At 47.2% G+C, this 18,952-nt stretch overlaps 1 protein-coding gene across 5 annotated transcripts in view; it reads right to left on the bottom strand.

The window, feature by feature from the left end:
• CCDC149 (coiled-coil domain containing 149) overlaps positions 1–18,952 on the bottom strand; it is a 95,189-nt gene that overhangs the window by 29,803 nt on the left and 46,434 nt on the right. For all 5 annotated transcript variants that reach the window (XM_086705317.1, XM_086705315.1, XM_086705314.1 and 2 more), the window contains one exon: positions 13,866–13,973. In XM_086705317.1, coding sequence (XP_086561443.1) covers positions 13,866–13,973 — 108 coding nt within the window. The remainder of the gene's footprint in view (positions 1–13,865; positions 13,974–18,952) is intronic.

Below are 18,952 nucleotides of genomic sequence, written 5' to 3'. Positions count from 1 at the left end.
TGTGCATGCATATACAGTATAAGTCTAACAGGAACACAGTCCTGGGCATTTGAAGGTGAATGTCCTTTACAGCACTGCCACAGCGAGGAAAAAACTCTGGGTCAGAGATCAAAGATTAAAAAATGGTAACACAAGGTTAAGAAGGGTCTGGTGAGTCGGGCATACTCCCATGCTCTGAACACTGAAGCTACATCATCAAGGGCCTTAAGGATGCCCCCACTAATGACCCAGTAACCCTGCTTCTGAAAACCTGGGCTAACAGCAATCCCAGACATGCTTTAGGAAAAGAGAAAAAGTAGATGGCACTGTCCTTCACAGAAAGAGCTAAAAAATGAGAAACAGAGTCTAACAAGAGTGGAATGGCTAGCAATCAATCAATGGGCTAGTTTGCAGCTGTTTGACACAAGGGTGATGAACTGTGTAATAACGCAGAACATGCTTATGATAGCATGCTAAGCGGGGAACCAAAAGCAGACGACTAACTTCCATTTGCAGCATGATTGAAATTACACTAAGAACCCAGGCACAAAGGAAAAAATGACCAAATACATCAACATTTTTAAATGTGCACGTTTAGGTAATGGTGAAGCTTGCATGGTCTCTGTTTGGATCTCTGTTTTCCAACTTTTCAAGTAAGCACACACAACTTTCATAACAGGCTTTTCTTTAAAAATCCCTATAGGGGCGCCTGGGTGGCGCAGTCGGTTAAGCGTCTGACTTCAGCCAGGTCACGATCTCGCGGTCCGTGAGTTCGAGCCCCGCGTCGGGCTCTGGGCTGATGGCTCGGAGCCTGGAGCCTGTTTCCGATTCTGTGTCTCCCTCTCTCTCTGCCCCTCCCCCGTTCATGCTCTGTCTCTCTCTGTCCCAAAAATAAATAAAAAACGTTGGAAAAAAAAAAATTAAAAAAAATAAAAATAAAAATCCCTATAGATAAAATTCCAGTCTTCAAAACGTCTTTTTCCAAAGGGTCCCTGGAGAATCTAGAGCTGCCCCAGACTCTGGAACCTAGCTCTACGCACAGCCGCAAACCTTCTGGTGGAGCCGCGATGGGAACTGTGACCCCAGGATGATCCCACGGTGCCAGAACATCCCTTAAGTGCCTATCTCAGTGCCAAACAGGTTGCCATTAGAGTGAATTTTTCAAGTTATGGCACTTCTTCCTGATGCTTCTTCTAAAAAGGTTGTAAGCCTGATTCCCCCACCTCCCTGTAGGGTATGAGTGGGTGGGCTTCGTAGATGGATGAGATCCTGGAGACAGGTTTTCACAACCCAGCCATTAGGGTCTGCTTGGGGCATGCTCTTCGTTGTTCCAGCACGGATCTTAAGGGCTTCACTGCTGGTAAAGAAATGGATTTTCAAGTCTCTAAAGGATTTGGGGGCAGGTGAGAGATAGAAAGTTAAAAGCCAAGGTAGAATATTAACAAGACTGAAACAAGATATACCAGCAGTGAACGCTGAAAGTAATGATGCCCAAAGAAAAGCAAAGAGCATTTTCTTTTTTGTTTTTAATGTTTATTTATTTTTCAGAGAGAGAACATAAGCAGGGGAGGGGCAGAGAGAGAGGGAGACAGAGAATCCAAAGCAGGCTCTGCACTGTCAGTGCAAAGCCCAGCATGGGGCTTCAACCCATGAACCATGAGATCATGACCCGAGCCGAAGTCGGACGCTGAATCCACTGAGCCACCCAGGTGCCCCGCAAAGAGCATTTTCAGGTGACATCTATTTGGGGTCCTTATTTGAAAACCACTCAATTGAATGTGACAGACATTTATTGTGCACCTACTATGAGCCAAAGCATCACTGATACTGAGCAGACAATGTTCCAGGAAGTCTGCACACAGAGCTGGCAGGGGACGTATGGCACGTAGGTATCCAGATGGCTGTGCTTAATGGAACCCACTTCCGGTTGATCCTCGTTACTGGAGGATTCTGTATTTGTGAATTTGCCTACTGCCAATGTGTTTGTAATCTCAAAATCAACATGCATGGTGCTTTTGCATCATGGGCAGACATGTGCAGAGAAGTACAGAGGTGCAAAAAGTGTGAATCATCCAACAGGCGCATTCCCAGTTGAGGTAGAACAAGGCAACGCGTGTTGCCTTATTTCAGTTCTGGTACCGTGAATAAATACCCCTTTCGTGATCTATTTAGTGCCATGGCTGTTCATCCTTTCGTGTTTTTTGTTGGTGTTTTGCTACGTAAAATACCTAGTGCTGAAGTGCTATCTAGTCTTCCTAGATAGGCTGTGAGGTGCCTTACAGAGAATACATGTCGGGCATGAGTTACAGCACGACAGGCCCTGAGTTCAATGTCACAGAACCAACACTATAAATTAAATAAGGTGGCTTTAACCAGAATCACACATAAAGCAAAGTTATGTGTTAATTGATAAAAACGTTGTGGCCAGAGGCTCCAAGGAACCTGGTCTTGGGCTTCTCCTAGGAGCGATGGGTCAGTATTTGCTAACTCACTGTTCGTAGAGAATTGAGAGAGCAGAACTACAGCAAATAATGAGAATCGTCTGTATTAGGGGAAGCAGGAGTTTGTGGCAGAACTGGCTAATTCAGCTGAAAGCTGACACGTGAAACCATCTTTTACATCACACAGCTTCTCGGTTCAGAACTTTTAGAACCCCAAGAGGGCATACAGAAAGACAAACAGCTAACCAAATGAGAAACATTTCTCGGAGCAAAGGGTCTAGGAGCAAGAAGGCTTGTGCCTTTTTTTGGCACGAGGCAACAGGCGGCCTTTGACCCGGCTTTGAACGGAGGGCACTTCTCTTGATCTGTGAAAAGCCAGACTGACAGCCTGAACTTTAAGTAATAAAACACTACGGTGGTTTTCCATTCGAAGTACGCTTCACTGAACACCTAATTTAGAATCACGCAATTATGTTTGCTTAATGCCAATTAATTATTAAACATGTTTATTGAGGTCTGACAGCCATATAAGAGAGTCATCTTTTATATGCCGGATGCCTGTTAAGCCTCAATAAATATGTTAACAATCATTTGGTGTTTAATATGCATACAATATTGTCTATTAAATTGCAGGGCTGGACTGGTTGAAACATTTGTTTTTTTTTTTTAAAGTGAGGTCCAAACTGGTAATAGCTGGATCATTATTTGGTCTGAAATTCAAGTGCAAGCAGCCCAAGTGCAAGTCAAGTCAAGTGCAAGTCAAGTCAAGTGTAAGGGGCCAAGGAGGGGGTTGCGACAGGGATGCCGAAGGCAGAGTTCACCCGCCTTCCAGGGCACCAGCCTCGCAGGCTCTGGAGCCTGTCTTGGCTGGGATCTGTGTCCTGGCTCCACAGTCTGCTAGCTGTGCAACCTTGGCACACGCCGGAACTTCCCTGGGCTGCAGTATCTTGCACTGAAACAACACAAGGGTAATGGTATAGCTTCCTTGGAGGGTTGCTGTAAGCATGCAGTGAGAAGGAATGGGGTTGCTCTAAGTGAACATTTCACTTAGGGGCTCAAGCATACGTGCTTGGCGAAAAGATGAGGGAAAGAAAAAAAAAAGAGGAGGAAGAGAGGGTGAGAGAAAGTTTTTTAAGTTGGGTGACTACCCACTTCCTGCGTTCAATGCCCCGGACAGAGGGGTGTGGGGGCGTGGCTGGTAACACATTCAGGCACGATCGCATTGTTCATACGAATGCATCATGCCGTGTTCGGGAACATAAATGCCATGTACCCTGAACTTGATGGACAATTTCAGGGACCATCGTGGGGGCGGTGGGGTGGGGGGGTTGGGGGGGACCTGTGGCTAGACACAAGTTTTTGCTGCTCACATGCTGACTTCAGAACGTAATCCTAAGAGCAGATGGGTTTCTCTGTGATCCTTAGCACAGCCCCCGGAACAACAGAAGTGTGCAAGAAGTGTTAGCTGCTATTACGATTATTGTTACGAGTGTCATCATTGTCGTCCTCCACGTGAGTTTCCCCCCACACTCGCCCGCTGCGGAAGTCCAATCTTTCCTTCAAGCTGGAGGAAGCAGGGCTCCAGGGCCAACCTTATCTGCAGACTGCAGGCGATGATGTTGATTTCCCACCTTGGAAATGGCTATTGCTACAACTGCTCCGGGCACTTAATTCCCCCAAACAGGGCGGGCAAAACTCCGCGGCCAGCCTCCCTGCGCCAGCCCCAGAAGTGGATCATTGCCCCGCGAGGCACTTGCCTGCCACCAATGGATGTATTCATTTGCTGATTTAGATGGAAATAAACGTTTATGAATGAATTACGGGTGTGAGTCGTCAGCTTATGGACGAGGAACGGCTGCAGCTGGGATGTGGCTGGGGGATGTGGCCACAAAACCATGCGGCTAAATGACTCTTGGGTGCCCTTCCCCCACCCTGCCCCCTGAGTCGATTCCTCCCCCGAGGGCCCCTGCAAACTCTGGTCCTCCTTCCCCCAGTCGGAATGACTCACTCCTTTCCACCATCTCCTCTCAGGCTTCTGCCGTCATGGCCAGCCATATCCTCTCCTCACCTGGCTTCCACTTGCCCGAATCCGTTTTCCCCACGAGACAGGAAGAGGAAGCCAGAGGCAGGAGTGGCTGCTGTTCCCCGGGTGTCACCTGTTCAGACCCTGATGCTGCTATTGCCTGTCATGCATCCTGGGAAAGTCACCCAGCCCTTGCTGGGCCCCAGGGGACATCCGTCCTTTTGGAAATGGGGATTGTCTTAGGGCACCCAGGCTGCTGTAACAGACTGCCATGCACTGGTGGCTTATAAGCAACATTGATTTCTTGCGGTTCTAGAGATCACGAGTCCTAGATCAAGGTGATGGCAGGCTTGGTGTCTGCTTCCTGGTTCCCAGAGGGCCATCTTCTTGCTGTGTCCTCACATGGTGGTGGCGAAGACAGAGCTGCTGGGCCTCTTTTATAAGGACACTGATCCCAGGCATGAGGGCTCCATCCTCATGACCCAATAATGTTGCAAAGGCTCCACCTCCCAATACCATCCCGTTGGGGGTTAGAATCTCAACACATAAATTTAGGAGGGGGAGGGGACACAATATTCCACCCCTGACCCCTTAAAATTCACAGTCTTCTCACATACATAATACATTCATTCCATGTCAACAGCCCCCAAAGTCTTAACCCATTCTGGCATGAACTCTAAAGTCCAAAGCCTCACTGAAATAGCATCTAAATCAGATATGGGTGAGACTCTAGGTATGATTTGACCTAAGGTAAACTCCTCCAGCTCTGAACCCATGAAACCAGACAAGCTATGTGCTTCCACCATACAAAGGAGGGACAGGCACAGGATAGACATTCCCATTCCAAAAAGGAGAACTAGGAAAGAAGAAAGAGGTGACAGGTCCCAGGTGACCTAACAGAGCAAACAATGTTAAACCTTAAGGCTCAAGGATAATCCTCTCTGGCTTGATGCTCTGCCTTTGGACTCACTGGGATGGCAATGTCACTTCTGTGACCCCATGACTTGGCAGGACAGCCCCACAGTGGCTCTCTGCTGGCCTTGCAGTTCTGGGAGGCCCCAACCTCTATAACCAGGTGTAGGCTGCCGTGACCTCCAGGCCCATGCGCACCAGGCAGACTTGGTGACCTCAGATGTGCCTTCATGGGCATTCTTCCACTGTCGTGAAAAACAGCACCTGGCTTCTGTCTGAGACGGTTGATCAGGACAAATCTCCTTATCAAATGGTCACCTGGCCATATGCTTGATGATTTTTTTTTTTTTTTTTTTTTTTTTTGCAATACAGATAGCCTGAGGACTATCCATATCCTTAAGTTCTGGTTCCTTTTTGCTTAACAATTCCATCTTCAAATCATTTCTCTCTTCTTGTAATTGATAAGCTATCAGGAGGAACCAAGCCATGTCTCCAACACTTTGCTTAGAGATCGCCTCAGCTAAATATCAATTTTATTGCTCGCAAGTTCTACCTTTCATAAAACAATGGATTTGAACACAGTTCAGCCAAGTTCTTGGCTACTTCATAACAAAGAAGGCCCTCCCCCCCCCTCCAGTTTCCGATACATCATCCATGACCTTCACTGTCTACATTTCCACCGATATTCTGCTCAGGATTACTTTGGTATTCTCCAAGAAGACGTAGGCTTTCTCTGCAGCTCGCCTCTTTTCTTCCTGAGCCCTCACCAGAATCGCCCATGATGGTCCATTCACAGCAACATAGGTTTTATCTAACACGCACCTTCGAACTCTCCCAGCCCTACCAATTACACAGTTCCAAATTCACTTCCACATTTCTAGGTATTTGTTATAGCAACTTCCTACTTCTTGGTACCAATTCCTGCCTTGGTCTGTTTGGGATGCTATAACAGGATGCCATCGTCTGGGTGGCTTCTGAACAACAGAAATGCATTTCTCATCATTCTGGAGGCTAGGAAGTCCAAGCTCAAGGTTCCAGAGGATTTAGTTTCTGGTGGGAGCCTACTTCCTCATTCACAGACAACCATCTTCTTGCTGTATCCACACGAGGCAGAAGAGGCAAAAGAGCTCTTTGGGGTCAATGTATATCAGCCTCTCCCAGTTAACCAGCACCCAACTTGAGCACCCAAAAACGTGCTAGAAGCTCTTCTTACCCATATCGTCAGTGGCTTTTCATTGCACTGGAGTCAATGCCCAAGTTTTCAGCGGGGCTGATGAGGCAAAACATGAGGACGTGAGCTGCTCCCATCTGCCTCCTGATTCCATCTCCAGCCGCTTGCGTTTCCTCTGTTCTCTGGCCTGGCCGGCTTCCTTTCAAAGCCTCAGACACACAGGCTTGTGCCTGCCTCTGGGCCTTCGCACATCCTCTTGGTCTGTCCAGAACCCACTTCTTTCAACTCTTTCAGGTCTCAGATCAAAGGTCACTCCCCTCTGTGAAGTCTTCCATGGATACCACTGCTGGAGCCGTGGCCTAGGTGCTTACACACATGAACCCAGGTAATTCTAACAAGCGCCTGGGGAGGTACTGTGATATCCCCATCTTCAGAGAAGGTGAAGCGATCTGCCCACGTTGCCAACCTCGTAAATGGCAGGGCTGGGAGGTCGACCCTGACTGGCAGTCTAGGGTTCTGGAGTTTATGCGGTGCTGGCTCTCTCCACGACGACTATGACAGCCATTGCACAGCATTCCCCCCACGGAGCGAGTTGTGTGTTAACCGTTTGTATAACTTTTCATATGTGATTCTCCTAAGAGGTCCAATGGCCTCCCTGCCACGACTTTATCATCCCAAGCTTGTTCCTGCCTCGGGGTTCTGCACCTCGTCCCTCGGTTACCTGACCACCTCCCACCACACGCCCTTCAGCTTCAGGGCAAAGGGCACATGAACAGACACGCCTTCCCCGACCACCCGATATAAATGGTGCTCCCCCCCCCCCCCCACCAACCCGTCTGCCCGGGCTGCACTCCACAGTGCTCTGAGTAATTTTCTCCTGTAGCGCTAAAACACCCTCCGACATCTCATGCTGTGCTTCATCAAATATAAAACTCCGTCAACGTTGAAGACCCACCATGACGTGTCTCTAAAAAGAATAAAAATCGGCAATCGTAACAACATGATACCACTGACTGTAGGTCAGAGATGTTTAAATGTGAAAAACTGCATCTCTGGATCTGTGAAATACAATGTATTTATTTATTTGGTTACTGTTCATCTCCCCTTACTAGAGTGGAAGCCCTGTGAAGGCAGGGACTCACTATTTCCTGCCCTATCCAGAGAGCACGTGGTTGGGTCCTCAATAACGATGTGTCGAAATGATGTGAACCGAACCATCTGCTGTACTGCTGACATCTCCACTGTACCGATGAGAATAGCGGTGACACAGAGAAGTCAAGCGACTGGCCCAAGATCACACAGTCAGGAAGCCCCCGAATCACCTTCGGACAGTTCGGTACACATTGACCATGGAGCCACAATCTTTATAGGGTCCCACCGAGCAGTTTTAAGGCTGCTTCAATTTCTTGGTAGTTTAGTGTAGTTTGGATATGGTGGGCTGTAAAATGAGATCACTTTCAGAGCCTGCTCTCTACTAAAAAGTAACTACAAGCTCATGGTCTATGGGATGACTGTTCAAAACCACCGGTCTCATGGGCCACCCAAGCTACACGCTTAAATAAGGCAGCATGGACTCAAATACAGTCTCTGAGACCGAATGTGTCCAATTCATCTGACAGCAAAACATTAGGGAATCCTGAACATTAGGGAATCAGCTGCTGGCTGAACTGAGCGTTGCCTCTAGTTCACAATCAAGATCCCAGTTAGAGCAGGATACGCTGGGGCTGAAGCAGGTGAGGGGCTCTTATCCTTCATTTTAATTCTTTGTAATTAATTTCTATAATGCCCCAAGGTAAGAGCTTTTCATTAGTGCGCTCTCTTCATTTGGGTTTCCTACAGACTAGGACATCTCTGTTCCTCTGAAGCATAAAGAGGAACTGTTTACAAAGAGCTCTCTGATTCCTCACCCTGGACCATTACAAACAGCCACAGCTGAGCACTCATTTGTTGTTATCTTTTTTTTTTGAAACAAAGTATACTTTAATTAGTCACCTGCATGCTCATTGGTCTGTCTTTATTGGCTCGTGGCTTTGACTTAATTGGTTTGCGCTCCGAATCCATCCACAAGTCCCACGTCAATAGAGGTATGTTCACAGAAGGGCTCCATCGTTTTATGGTGCCAACGCCAGATAAAACAGAGGTGCTTAAAGACCGTCAGCTGGTGTAACATAAAGCTCATTATTAAGGGCAAAACCTCGTGTCTACGCAATATGACAAACAGCTACGTTTAAAGTGGCCAGCGGGGGCCCGGGATATGTGGACGTGGAACACTGCTGGGAGCAGCTGTCCACCTGAACTTCCTTGCTTTTGAATACTTGCATTTTGTGACTGTTCTTCTGCACCCAAGTGCCAAAATCTATAAAATGAAGAACAATAAAAGCAAGTGGACAAGAAAACCAAGTTCTCAATGGGAACCTGAGTTCCTGTTCCTGGCACATTCTGTTAGGTGGTTACCCTGCAAGGGGCACACAAAATGCAAGGAAGCTTCCAGAAGCTCTGTACCAAAGCAGTAATGCTTGGTGCTGGCAAAGTCTGGGGTGGCCACAAGGAGTGCTGAGTTTGGGGGATCCATCCTGTAGGTGCCACGCTCTTTACCACAGTTTCTGTCTCTATTGGGAGGCACGTACCCAGCGCGCTGGAAACAGTTGATCAACAGAAAGAAAGACCTTGAGCTTCCTGGTGGCATACCTGCACAAAAAGACTGTAAGCCAATCTGGCCCCAGGTCATGGCAAAATACCAGCAACACTTAACCCTTTATGGAACACTTACTGGGTGCCACACCCTTACAAACACGTGCGCGCACGCACACATGTTAAATCTCATCGTCCTGCTTTCTTCCCAGCACTAACCACTGTCTGAGGATCTTACGTATTTTGTTTTCTTACCGTGTGTCTCCCCAACTAGAATATACGCTCTTTGAGAATGAGCACCTTGTCTTTCTTATTCCTGGATGTATCCACGGCTGCTAGAGCATTAAGCGGGATGTAGCCATTCCCCAACCATGCACTCATGAATACCTGATAAAACTTAACAACAAATCTAGGAGAGGCGTGGTTACTCCCATTTTCCAGATGAGGCACCTGAGGCCAGGAGAGAAAGCCAACTTGCTCGTGCCCATAAAACAGTAACTGGTGGACCCAGAATATAAACCTGGGGCCTCCTGATTTCCAAAGTTGGACCCCTTGGACTGTATTTCCTGACGCCACTTGACAGGGGCAAGGCTGCAGCTGGCCTCTCCAGGAGTGCCAATCTTTCCAACTCCCAGGTCAGTGCCTTCACTTCGGTGGCCTCCTTGTTTGTCATGGAAGTTGGCAAGGCACTATCAGCCCGGCTTCCTCTTTTAGAGAGCTGGTCTACCAGCTGACCTCTGGCTATCGGATCCAAATGCGCTCTGCTAGTTTTCTTGACTGCCTCTTACCACTCCTTAAATTTCTCGGAGAACCCCTTCTTCCTCCCGGTCCCCTCTGCCTGAATCCACTCTTTTCTTAGTGGCCAGAAGATTCGGAGCAGGCAGACCTCGGAGGTAAGAAGGAAAGCTACGGTTCTCTCTCAGCGGGCTGCTTTTTGAGACTGGAGGCCCCGGCCTCATCTGGGTCTTTCCTCATCATTGGTCCTTATGCCTCACAGACTGACTCACTGAGAGCCCAGGGCAATCTACCACCCATGAAAAGCTTTTCCCAGGGTGATCTGTAAAAGTGTGAGTCCTTGCTTCGCCACGTGCCTCCTCTTTCCTCATTAACCTTTCAGAACTAGAATTATCAGGGAAACGGAGAGTGTCCACTGGGCTTCCCTTTTCACACCTCTCTTCAAGCTCGGATGAGGGGTTTGCATCCCTCCAGGAGCCCCGAGAAATTCTTGGGCACAGTTCAGAGAGATGGCAGGTGGTATCTGATCATGGGACCCCCCCCCCCACCCTATCACGGAAACCCCCACCCTCTCCACCCCATGGGAGGGCTAAGCTGCTTATAAGCCAGGGTGGCAACAAATCTTTCAAGAGGCTGTTTGAAAATGCTTTATGGCACATAGGGTTACAAGGCTCTAGCTGAACAAATGGAAAAATTAGTCTACCTTAAAATATCCAAGGCAAGTAATTTCCTATCACCTTGTTTCTTAAATGTACTTAACATCTAGAATCTGGGCTTCCCAAAATACGGATAAGGGTCATCAGTTAAAATGGCAACTTGGAGATAAAAATCCTGTACTTTAACGGTTGCTCATAAAATGATGCCATCGGCGCTTCTGTTTGGAATGAGGGGGCGGGGGGAGGAGTCAGGAGCCCAACAACAACAGTTATTGAGTGTTCTTGATTTTGACAGGCTTGAGCCAACCTCTGAGCAGGGGTCTCACCCTGAGCCCACCATGGCTCAGCCTCAGACCCTCTGCTCTCTCCACAAGGGCTTCCCAAGGTCTCCTACCTGGGGTTTGGTTTGCTTTTGCTTTTACTTGGGTGAAGCGGTTTGCTTTTCTCCAAATTTCTAACTTTTCTCACCCCACAAACAGAGTTACTGATGACGACCAGGGCTTGTTTTCTCAGTCTGCATATTTTCTTGTATGCTTTTTCCTTTTCATCTCCCTTTTCCTCTTCCTTGAACGTTTTTGCTCTCCTTTTCATTCCCTTCATTTGTTTTATTCCTTCACTCGTTCATTTATTCCACTCCATGTCTTCAATAAAGATTTATTAAATAATGTTCACGTATCGGGAACTAAGAGTGCCAATTCTTAGCAATACTGCAGTATACCAGTCAGGAATTCAGCCTGCAAAGAGCTTACTCTTGGGTGAGGGTGCCACACAAGTGTAAGCAGAGGGGAAAGAGCAGAGCAGCGTGGGCTCCTAAGAGTTGAAGAAGGCTCCATTTGACCTAAGACTTAAACGATGAGCAGGAGTTTGCGAGCAGAGTAAAAGGGAAGAGAGTCCCAGACGGAGCAAACAGCAGGTGCAAAGGCCCTGAGGCACAAGGCAGTATAGCTCAACAAAGGGGCTGAAATTAGTGCTGCTGAGCTGAAGCATGAGGTGACCAGTGGCGAGAGATGTGGCTGGAGAAATCAGTAGGGGCCAAATACAGGAGGGCCTAGCCCGCCATGGCAAGGAGGTTAGACTGGATTTGGAAGGCAATGGAAAGGTTGGAGCAGCTAGCGACATGATGAATTAGAAAAAAATAAATGAAGGGCTAACCATTCTACACCGCACACCTCGGAACAGGGGCCTCTGAGTTTCCCAAGATGCCTGGTGTCATTATCGAATGAGTAATCTGGCTTTCGTGTTGACAACTGGGGGTGGAGGTGGGGGGAGGGTGGCTATGATTCACGGGGATCTGAAACAAATCAGCCCTATAACTTTAGATGCAAATGAGAATAAATGGAACCTCTGGGGCTCACTGAAGCTGGTGTTTTTTTGAGGAGAGAGGCTGGATACTGAGACAGGGGGTCTGCTGAACATTGTGACATCTTTCCTGTACCTTTTGGCAAGCGAATTACTTCATAGGCCATGAATATGAGTCACTAGATTCCAAACCTTGAGCAAGAAAACAAAGTCTGATAAATGTGTCCAGCTACTGGCATAAAGACCCAGAGTGCAAACAAATCACGAAGTTCAGACTGTGCCAATGCAAAAGGAGGCCCGGACCTGTGCTTAGTGGTGCACATGCACGCACATCCCCACGCTGAGTCCTGCACCTACTCACACATGCATGCATACACGGTCACGTTCACACACACCTTCCTTTCCCTTGAAATACCAGTTGTAAACATCGATCCCTAAAATACCACGTGTCTAAAAGGTGACAGAATTAAAAGTGACCAAAACAAGAAGCAGAAGGTATATTTAGGAACGTTGGGGGGTGGGGGTAGCTAATGTAAGGGCAGGGGAAAGAAATAAAGTAAGAAAAAAAAATCAATCAGGAAGGGCTATAAATCCAAAAATACCATCTTCAAAATGTTTTAGTATTCCGTGGATTTATTATGTCTCCAAAATTCCTGTAGTATTTTCATGCGTTTAAAGGAAACCGTTAAACACATCTCATTTTATTCTCTAGAAAACCTTGTCCTCCTGTTACCACTTGAGGAAGTGACTAAGAAGGTCTGGCCCTTAATTATGGACCAAACACCTAGGTTACAGAACTTAAATCCTTTTAGTGGTGAATAAAGCCATACCAGAGGCCTGATTAGCTTGTCCAGTGTTAATTAGAACCCTTCTTTAGGCATTCTCTCCCACCCCCAATTTCATGACCCGGAATAGTAAAGCCTAATTTTTCAAATACGTATGTTAAATCCAAGAGGTTTCAAACAACACTCAAAGGCAGGTTAAGTGGAGAAGACGCTACAGAGGAAGACTTCCCACTTGGCCCTCAGACTGAGCCTCTCAAGCCAGCAGGAGCATAAAACCCTCTCTGCTTTGTTACGAAGAAGTCTCTGGAAAACTCAAGACACTTCGTGCATTTTTTTTTTTTTTTTTTTTTTTTTTATGAGCCAGCGTCTTTCAAAATGGCGCCTTCCAATAACCAACAGCTCCCAGAAACAGTGAATGCCACCACCACTTGTCAAGGAAATTTGGTAACATTTAAAAGGCATTTCCCAAGGAAGGACCTCCTCCCTGCCATGCAGTTTTCTTGCGTGAAACTCCAGTGGCCATCTCTATCAGGAGAGCTGCTCTGGCAAGGAGCTGAACATCAATCTATCGTGGCCAAACAGAAAATTATTTGGGGGGACAGAATTAAACTTTGATAGTTTCTCTTCCTTTCTCTCAATTGTACTTTTGTTCATAGCTTCAGCTGGGAGAGAGAGCGCACACATTCAGTTTGGAGTTTATGAGTTCATATTTTATAATTAACGTTGCCAACAGGGGAGTTTGATTAATACCACGCAGCGGATTTTGAGCAATGTTCCATACAAATTGCCAAATTTAGCAATAAAATAAATTGGTTATGTGAACATAATTAGTAGGATGACTACTTAAAATTCAAAACTGAATGTGAATAATTCCAAATCATCTGAGCCACAAATCCATTATTTGTATAGAAGGGGGAAAGTATAGCGTTTGGGGTTTTATTTTGCCCTCAACTGCAATGTTATTCACCACCAAGCTGAACATAATGAAACTTCTATAATGGGTTGTGGCAATATTTTAGAGCAACCCAGAAGCACGCACATACGCGTGCGTGCACACACAAAGGCAATGTAATAAAGATAAGAAATGCTAAACTGTGAATTTTCATTGCAAATGTAAAAATCTATAACAAATTTTTCAGCAAATGCTGCATTACATTTTTCTGATGTGCTCTACATAAACCTCTAGTGCACAATTACACGGCAGAGCTTTTTCCCTTTAAATATTCACGGTACCTTATTGTCACCCTGGACTTCTGCAAGCCTTTGCTGAAGTTCTTTAATTTCTTCTCCCAGATGTGTATTTCGGTCCTGAGAATCTCTCAGTAGCTGTGCAAGATTAGCCTGGAAATATCAACATATTATGAAATACGTTCAGAAACACAGGAGTGGATAAAAAGTGGGGCTCTGCGAGGCTCACTGAGGCTGGCGTCCAGGCCCAGCACAACCACACAAAGCCCATTAGAGTAAACGCATACACGAATGTAGCAAGTGTGCAAATCACGCCTCTACAGCTGCATGGAGGCAAACGACGTTGGCCGTGAACCTCGGTGCGGGGACGTGCTCGGTCTCCAGGAGAGCTTCACAGACAAGCAACGGGGGGAGTCTGCCACATTCGACTTTTTAGAAAACAATTTTAAGAGCTCTGCACTAAAAATCTTGCAATGGCCATAGAGGTCAGTTCTAAATGTTGAGCCAACGATACAGGAAAAGCTTTATTTCCTTGTTTAGGTAGTTTTCTTCCCCTTCAAAGAGAACTGGTTTAAAGAGCTTTTCTGTGCTACCTCAGGGTCTAGAATTTCAGTCACAAAATGAGGCAGCCAGAGAGGGGACGAGGGGTGAGCGACCACTTCCAAAATCGGGGTCCAGAGGCAATCCACCAGTCTCCTGGGCTGGTTTTCTCACCTCCTTATTCTCCTCTTCTAGTCCTGCAGTACCAGCATGAGGATGTCACCTCTTCCCTAGGATGTGTCTCCAGCTCAGACTCAAATCCCTCTGGCCCATGTGGATGGCTCTCCATTCACCAGCCTCCCTCTCTCAAGCTAGCTTCCTGTCACACCATCACTGCCTGCTTTCCCGGAGCACGTGAGCACCTCTTACCGGGCCCACCCCCCTTTCACGGGTGGCCCGAACCTGGAGATGCCGTCACATGGCTGCTCGTCCTACAGCACGGTTTGTATTTTGCTGGTTGCAACTTGCTCTGATTCTCGCCTTGCTTATAGCTTCTTACCTAAGCTCAGCAAGGAGACCTCAGGCTATTTTGAACGAGAGATTTTGTTCTCCACTTCCTCAGCATCCAGGGAGGGCTCGTGTTCCAGCAAATGTTTTAAATACTCACGATGAGTAAATGAATAAAGTAAGGAGGGAAAGAAGCAAGCAATGAGAACATGACTCCTGGAAAGGAATCACTCAGCAATAGTCGTACAGGGGCTTCTAAAGATTATCTAGAAGATTCCTTTCATATTATAGCTGATGAAACCCACATCCAGAGACATTAGGGGACTAGTACAACTGCAGTGGCCAAATCTCCAAAAAGCTCAGTGCTAATACTTTTGAGGGGCGTCTGGCTGGCTCAGCCAGTACATGCAACTTGATCTCAGGGTCGGGAGTTCAAGACCCACATTGGGTATGGAGCCTACTTAAAAAAGAAAGAAAGTGGGGTGGGGGGAGAGAGAGAGAGAGAGAGAGAAAAGGGAAAAGGGAAAAGGGAAAAGGAAAGAAAGAAAGAAAGAAAGAAAGAAAGAAAGAAAGAAAGAAAGAGAAAGAAAGAAGAAAGATAGAAAGAGAAAGAAAGAAGAAAGAAAGAAAGAAAGAAAGAAAGAAAGAAAGAAAGAAAGAAAAGGAAAGAAAGAGGAAAGAAGGAAGGTTGCTTTAAAAAAATGTTAATACTTCATGGGGCGCCTGGGTGGCGCAGTCGGTTAAGCGTCCGACTTCAGCCAGGTCACGATCTCACGGTCCGTGAGTTCGAGCCCCGCGTCGGGCTCTGGGCTGATGGCTCAGAGCCTGGAGCCTGTTTCCGATTCTGTGTCTCCCTCTCTCTCTGCCCCTCCCCCGTTCATGCTCTGTCTCTCTCTGTCCCAAAAATAAATAAACGTTGAAAAAAAAATTTTAAAAAAATGTTAATACTTCTGAGAATACTCAATTACATCAGGTACTTTTATAAAAAGGGAATGAAGGTGAGAGAGTAGGAAGATTAAGCCCTGGCTTGGCTCACCCCTGACCCCGCACTCTAGCTCATCTCCCATGTCCCATCTGTTGGGGTATCAGGTTGTCCCTACCCTCAGGGTCTCCCCCACTCCAATTCAGCTCCCACCAAGTTTCCCTCCTCGTTGTTCCCCAAGCATATCAGGCATGCTCCCATCCCTGCACTGTTGCTCTGTACTCTCTGATGGGAATGCCTTCCCTCCAGAACACCTCTTGGTTCCCTCCCTCTCTCACCTTCTTCAGGCCTTTGTTCAAAAGCCACCTGGACCACTCGATCTAACAGTGCAACCTGCCTGCCTCCACCCTGATCTTCCAAGCCCCCTCTCCTACACTAATTTTTTCATTCATAGCCCATGCTACCTTTTAACACACCATGTAATTTAGTTCATGGATTGTTGCTGACTACTTATTTCCTGCCTCTTTCTCCCTACAAAAATAGAAGTTCCATGAAGGGCAGGGAACTTGGTCCTCTCGATGGATCTACCCTGAGCACCTAGTAGGTGCTCCATCAATATTTTCTAAATGAGAGACAATATGCTGAGTCTGGAGTTTGTGGTCTCAGCCTAGCGGGGAATTTGGAATAACAACAATACGTACCAACACTGAAGCCAGTGCTAAGCACAGAGTCCTACGTGAAAACTGGACTCATCCCCACTGGCTGGATTTAACCAAGTCCGTGTGACTCAACAACGCGATCTAATTTTCAACCGCTTGCGTGCAAAGTTCGTATTTTACACTAACTGCATTCTGATTTTCCCAGCTCGCTGTTCTTACCAGGAAAATTAATTCCCATCTTACAGGTAAAAAAGCAAAAAGACAAGAGATACTACGGCCAATTGACTATTCTGGGAAATTTGTGGAAACCGGATGGATTAAGCTGAATCGCACCTTCTGCCACTTACCGGGCTGGGTGGCCGTGTGGGAATTCTTCAACCTCTGGGGTTTCCCTGTCTGTAAATGAGGCTAACCATACATGCTTCATGTGATCCCTAAGGTGAATAATGAACACAGGGCACCTACCGCAGTGCTTGGTAAAGTAGGTGCTGGTTAAAGGGTGGTTAGCTCCCCTTGACTGCGCCTGTCCAGTGGCTCCAACTCAACCGCTGGGCGGACAGTTGGATAGACGTGGCCGAATGCGACCTTGGACACAACTGGCTCCTTTGCGATCCTGCCCCTTCACTGTTCCCTGTTCGTCCATTTACTTATACAGCAAGTATTTATTGAGCACCTAGCATGCATCACGCAATGTTTTGGACTCTGGGGATACAGCAGTGAGCAGGAGCGACAAGACCCCTTGCCCCTGTAAACATACATTTGAATAGATGATGTTAAATTAATTATATTATCTTGCCATAAAATACATAATGACCCAGGGGTTGGATGATGAGTGCTATGGAGAAAAATGAGGTAGGCAGACGGAACAGACTGTGTCCGAGGAAAGGGCCACATTTAAATCAAGACTAAAAGAGCAAAAAGAGTAAGTGTGAGCCTTGTGGGTGGGAAGGGAAAAGTCTCAGATAGGGGGGAATGGCACTGGCTTCCCTCTCTCCCTCTCCCGTTACATCAAAGATCTCCATTAAAAAAATTTTTTTTAATGTTTAGTTTTGAGAAAGACAGAGTGAGAGCGACTGGGGGAGGGACAGAGGGAGAGAGGGACACACAGAATCCGAAGCAGGCTCCAGGCTCTGAGCTGTCAGCACGGAGCCCGACGCCGGGCTCGAACTCACCAACCGTGAGATCATGACCTGAGCTGAAGTTGCATGCTTAAATCGACTGAGCCACCCAGGTGCCCCAAAGATTCCCATTTTGCTAGGCAGTTCAAGGCCACCAGAGCAGGCTGACCCCAGGGACGGGCGGTGAAGTGATGATTCAGTGGTTGCTTTTCCTTTCCCCGCCCCTCCCCTCCGGCCGCAGCTCTCCTTCCTTAGCGAAGCTATCCCCGAGGGGGCCGCCCCCACTTCCCCTCCACGGAACCCCAGAACGTCTTCCAGACATTAGCTCAGCAAGCATGATCCCTCTGCCACAGGCAGGGGAGCCGCCCGAGGAGGGGCGGGGAAGTGGCGTCTCACACCCCCTCTGCAGGAGACACAGCAAAATTCACCTTCCCGGGACCTGCCTCCTCTTAGGCGGCGGAAGAGGTTCTCGGAGAGAAACGCTTGTAAGAGGACCGGTGGGGGAGATCAGGACGCCAACTGTTATCACGACGAACAGGTTGTAATGTATGGAATGGTTGAATCACCACTGTACGCCCGAAAGTAATGTCACAGTCCGTGTTAATTATACTGGCGTTAAAAGTTTTAAAAATTAAAATTAAAATAAAAGTGCCAGTGGAAACTTAATAAAAGGCTACCCGCACCCCTCCTAAATAAATAAATAAATAAATAAATAAATAAATAAATAAATAAATAAATAAAACCCAAACAACAAAACAAACAAACAAAAAAACCCCTTTCCTTTTTGGATCAACAGTGGCTTGAGAGCCCCCGGTAGGGGGCAGCCTGGTGTTCACTCGGAAGCCTGACGTAGCAGCTACACGGATACAAGTCCATCTGTCAGTGGCGAACCGCCTGCTCTCAGCCTCCAACCTGACCCAGACCAGAACTTTTGTAAAGTACGACAATCGATTACTAGAAAAATGAACTTAACACGAAAGGATAAAACCCCAAGTGTTCGTTAGATTCAACGGACATAAAATCATGCTGGCAAATTGCCCTAAGAGTTTCTGAACACTTTCTCCACCTCTGTGCTTATCCCGCCCCCTGGCATGGTCCCTGGGCCTCACTTTGGAAAGCACTGAGCTTAACGAGCTCTCCCTAGCACAGGGCAGGGACCCCCTACCCCCGTCAGAGGTTCCAGTGCCACACGAAGCAGAGGACAGGGCTGCTTTAGCAAATAGTGACTTGCAGAACCGGTGATGGGACAGTTATTTACTCTGCAGGCAGCCGAAAAGAAATCTACTAAAGCGAAGTCAGGCATTTCTATGGTAGCTGCAGAATTAGGAGCACACAGCCTCCAAGCTAGGTTTTTAAGTTTTAATTTATTTTTTTATTTTTGAGAGACAGAGAGACAGAGAGAGAAAGCAGGGGAGAGGGGCGGAGGGAGAGGGGGAGGAAGGGAGA

Source organism: Puma concolor, chromosome B1, assembly GCF_028749965.1.
Source record: "Puma concolor isolate L17-30 chromosome B1, mPumCon1.1.hap2, whole genome shotgun sequence".
Lineage (NCBI taxonomy): Eukaryota > Metazoa > Chordata > Mammalia > Carnivora > Felidae > Puma > Puma concolor.
The sequence above is the reverse complement of the archived record's forward strand: the minus strand, read 5'-3'. Positions and strand labels throughout refer to the sequence as shown.